This window comes from Tupaia chinensis, unplaced genomic scaffold (assembly GCF_000334495.1).
Source record: "Tupaia chinensis unplaced genomic scaffold, TupChi_1.0 Scaffold000089_1, whole genome shotgun sequence".
In the NCBI taxonomy this organism is placed as follows: domain Eukaryota; kingdom Metazoa; phylum Chordata; class Mammalia; order Scandentia; family Tupaiidae; genus Tupaia; species Tupaia belangeri.
This window is the reverse complement of record NW_006159551.1, coordinates 3,059,319-3,063,921: the sequence shown is the minus strand read 5'-3', so window position 1 is coordinate 3,063,921 and position 4,603 is coordinate 3,059,319. Positions and strand designations below refer to the sequence as shown.

General features: G+C 43.0%; 1 protein-coding gene across 1 annotated transcript in view; it reads right to left on the bottom strand.

Moving 5' to 3' along the window:
* Positions 1 to 4,603, bottom strand: part of GRM7 (glutamate metabotropic receptor 7) — a 1,001,339-nt gene that overhangs the window by 459,732 nt on the left and 537,004 nt on the right. The window contains exon 5 of the mRNA XM_027769777.1: positions 2,418 to 2,783. Within this exon, the coding sequence (XP_027625578.1) occupies positions 2,418 to 2,783 (366 nt within the window). The remainder of the gene's footprint in view (positions 1 to 2,417; positions 2,784 to 4,603) is intronic.

Sequence of the window (4,603 nt, the reverse complement as noted above, 5' to 3'; positions counted from 1 at the left end):
CCTCCAAAAAACTAAAAAAAAAAAAAAAAAAAAAAAAAAGAAAGAGAAGAAGGTGAGGGGTTCCCTCCTTATGAACATGGTAACTGCATACCCTTGTTTGCCTGGAAACATCACAGCATCCAGGCCTTTTTACTCTGACGAGTCCCTGCTTTGGATAATAAACTATATTAACATGTATTTTTTTTTTTTTTTTTTTTTTTTTAGAGACAGATTTTTGCTTTAAGGTACATGTGCAAAAGGAAAAAAAAAAAAAAAAAACAAGACATCACCCCCCAGGGAGAATGGCCACACTGCAATCCATTCTCTTGGGATCTTGGGCATGCACACACACACACACATGCTCAATCTGAGTTTTAAGCCACCGGGTCTGGGACTCAAACCACAGCCAACTACATGGGAGTCCAGCAACGTAACTATTAGGCCATCTTCTGGTCCCAACTTGTCTCCTTTTTTCTGAGAGGAAGACATTTCCAAGACATTCCTTCAGAAAACATCCTCGTGCATCTCACTGACTGGGATTAAGCTATCCTCGACCTGCAGGGAAGACTAGATGAGGGGGCATCTGGCATTTTCCATCTCCATTTATGAAGAGTTTTCTGATGGCCAAAGAAAGGGTGAGTGAATGGCTACTGAGCCACAGTCAAGAGCATGTGGAGCAAAGAGCAAATCCACAAGGAGGTAACTGGAGCTTCACCAAAACTCAGTCTGTAGGAATGAATAGGGTCATGGTATTTATGCCCCACTGAGCCCCAATCACACTTATGCGACTCATGCCGAATGTCATTCAAGGGTGTCACACAGTCCCATAATCCAAACCAGTGGGGATTTCCCTACTTTCTAGAAATGTGCTTTCCTTTGGGCATCTTCTGGCACTCCAGGACTCTGCCAAGCACCATGTTTTCTACCACACAGGATCCCCTGCTCTGCACTGTTGCCCAGATACTGCTCATGATGTCAAAGCCGCCAAGACATCCGCAGTGAAACAGGGCTGCAAGTCTCTATTTGTTGCATTCCATTAGGAAATTCTAATGCATAGGCACTGGTAGATGGCGTAGTAGTTACACTGGACTCCATGCAATTGACCACAGATGGAGTCCCGAGCTGGTGGCTTACACTCACGCTGGGCATATGCGTGTGTGTGCCCAAGATCCCAAGAGAAAAATGGAAGAGAAGGGATTATGGCATGGTTATCACCAGGGAAGGGGGGGTGTGAGTTCTTGCTTTCTGTCTGTCTCTGTCTCTCCAGAGAGCACACACGTCCTATAGCAAAAATCTCACTGAGAAAAAAAAAAATAATTCCAATGCACAGCTGTTAGTCTTTTAAGAGCTAACTAAGTTTTTAGTGAAATAGAGCTTGAGGTAGACAGAACTTAAATTAAGCAACATTCAGCTTTATGTCTGCGCAGGGGCTCCCTTGATAAGAAAACTTGCTTCAGCTTACTCTGTTCAATGAGATGACAGCAGAAATAATGCACGACCCTTCCAGGTAAAGCATTAGCAAGTAGTAGGCCCTGCAATTCTGCCTCCCTAGCTTCATAGCAGTGAAAGAGAAGGCATTGAAGCAGAGGTGCCCTAAGAATGCAATGACCTAGGATGCTGACCACATGTGTGGGAAATGACTTGCCCTGGTAAATCTCCTGAGAAATATCTGTTCTCTTAGTCCACTGAGAGTTCATTAGCACAGCGGAGCTTCGCCTGTTTGGACCGAGAGCTTTTTTTTTTTGTCTTGTTTTGTTTTCTATTTTCTGTTTGTGTTCCTCCCCCCACAGTGTACGTGCACTTGTCTGAGAGAAACTGAGTGGGGAAAAGTCTTCCATTCTCCTCTCACGATTTTGAGCATGCCCACATAGGCACTGGTAGGGTTTCCGAGCCATTGAATCTGCGACTCGAACCTTGGTCAGCCATGTAGTGCTCCAGTACCTTAACCACTAGGCCACCTGCCAGCCTGGACTGAGAGCTCTTTTTATGTACTATCTGTTTTAAATAGTGATGCAAGAAGGAAGCTGGTTCTTTTGAGAACCAGCCATGTGAGAAGTAAGGTGACTGTGTATTCTATGTAGTTTCGGAATCCATCCTAATAGATTAAACCTTAGGAAAATCAGTTTTTCACTTCTGTCTTTCACTTTAATCACAAATCTAACAGCAAATAGCCTCTTACCTCTCTTACAATAGACCAAGCTGAATGCTCATCTAATGGAAGTTAACAATAATTTTGATAAATCTTTAAAACATATATATCAGTGTATGGAAACAGGGAGAGAAAAGACTCCACCATCCCCCATCCATGTGACTGAGATTTTTTTAAGTTCAGATATTGCAAAACCACACCTAGATCCTTGTGGGGTCTAAACCAGGATCTAAAAAGTTGTCTTGACTGTTTCCATTTTGCTTTTGCTGCATCATAAATCATCGCTCACCTTTAAGCCCGTTGCAGAGCACTGGAAGTCTGTGACTAAACTGAAAACTGTCCTCTAGCAGCAACTGCCCCCCAGATGCTCCCCCCCCACAATATGCTTCCTGTAATCCTTCCTGAAGGCAAGACCAGCCCTCCTTGTCATTCTGCCCTGAAGACAATGGAAAACTCATCCTGTGAGTTTCGTCTCTCATCCAGTTCAGTGGAGGTGTCTTTGGACTGCCGTCTGCTGTCTTCCCAGTGTTGGCCTCGCCGAACACCTGTCTTTCCTTATTCACCAAATCCGATCTCTCAGTATTTGTCGATGTGACAAGTGGCACAGACAGGGCTTCTGGTCCACAGGTACCCCTGCTTATTCTGGCCTCGCTGCCTTTTCATTATTTTTTTTCTCTGACATGTACTAATTGCACATGTTCATGGGGTCCAACATGATTTTTCAGCACAAGAACACAATGTGTCATGATTAAATTAGGATGAATAATAATAAATCCATCATCTCAACCACCTGCCATTACTCTGGGTTGGGAAATCATTTCTTAGTTACTCTGAGATATACAGTAAATTGTTAAATATATTAATCTTAATGGATTTGATAATACTAGAAATTTTTCCTCTTGTCTATTTTTTTTTTTTTTTTTTTTGGTATAGGGCTCATGTACTTGCGAGAGAGAAATGGGGTGGGGGCAGAGGGATGAGAAATCATCCCCAGGGGAGATAGCCACACTGCAATCCCTTCTCCAGTCTCTTCTCAGAACTTTGGGCATGCACACATGCATGCACGCACACACGCCTGGTGTGATTTTTAATCCTCCATGTCCAGGATTCGAACCACATGGTTGGCTATATGAGATCCAGTGCCTTCACCTTCACTCTACCTGCTGGCCCCGAAATTGTTTCTACTAAGCTACACGCCTCTACACCGCACTCCTCTGTTTCTAGTAGTCCTTCCTCTACTTCTTGGGAGGTCATCTTTTTTAATTTCTATAAATATAAGAAAATGAGTATTTTTTCTCTCTCTGCCTTTGGACAGCTAAGAATTTCTTAGTGGATCAGGTTCATTTTGCCATGCTTCCTTTAGACGTTTCCTCTCAAAGTCCTGCTCAATTATCAAACAATTAAGAGTTCTGGAGGACAGTCAGGTAGATTCATCTACATTTCCCAGGTGTACCTGAATCTGCCATCTAGTAGCAAGCATCCCTGACAGGTGCAGAGAACTGGTCAGGCAGGATGGATGCTTCCTAAGCAGAAGGGACACTGCATGCTTGAGAAGACTTGATGCAGGACAAGGCAGGGGTGACAAGGAAAGGAAAGGTAGGTGAGGCTTACAGTAGGGCTTGAAGAATGCATCCATTTCATGGGACAGATATAAAGGAGAAAAAAAAAAAAAGAACAGAGGGACATCTGTACAAATGTAGATATTTGATAATACTAGAAATTATTCTAGTATTGGAGGCCGCCATAATGTTCACCCGCGTTTGTCAAATTGTTTGGGTTGCCAGTGAGGGAAACTCACTCTGAAGGATCGTACACAAGCAGCAGGAGTCTATTAACATGTCTCTGGCATTTAGCTCCTGAGTGTTTCCAGGAAGGCTATCTTTGTGAAGGTGGATCCCAGCATCTCTGAGCTTAAACCCTTCCAAATCAACTTTGAGAGAAAGAGTCCCATTTCTTGAATGCTACAGTAAACATTTACAAATGAGATAGCCTCGCCAAGGTTTGCCTTCAGTCCTGAGCTAACTTTGAAGCAATCTCTGCTGTGGCAAAGACAGACAGGAGTTCTGTGCCTGCTCCCAGAGCCAAAGGCGTGACTCAGTGCCCCTGCACAATGTGGGTGGATGGTGCAGTGGGTCCCCCTGGGGAGGGCGAGAGGACTGTAACTGGGAAGAAATGGATGCTGGGCAGGCAAAAATAACAGGACTGTTAGGGCGTGCCTTTTAGAAGGGACTTTAGGATTAATTGAAGCCTTTTTTCTGGAGGTAAAATAATTAAGTCCTACAGAGGGAAACCCAAGTGAAAGTTCATTAGTACATTGGAAGCTTAATCATCAAATATAACTGGGACCCACAATAGATTAGTTAATCAAATATTTCTATCTTAGCAATGAATTATCAAAAAAAATACACAAAATGTTGAGTTTATATATATATATATATATATATATATATATATATATATATATAGAGAGAGAGA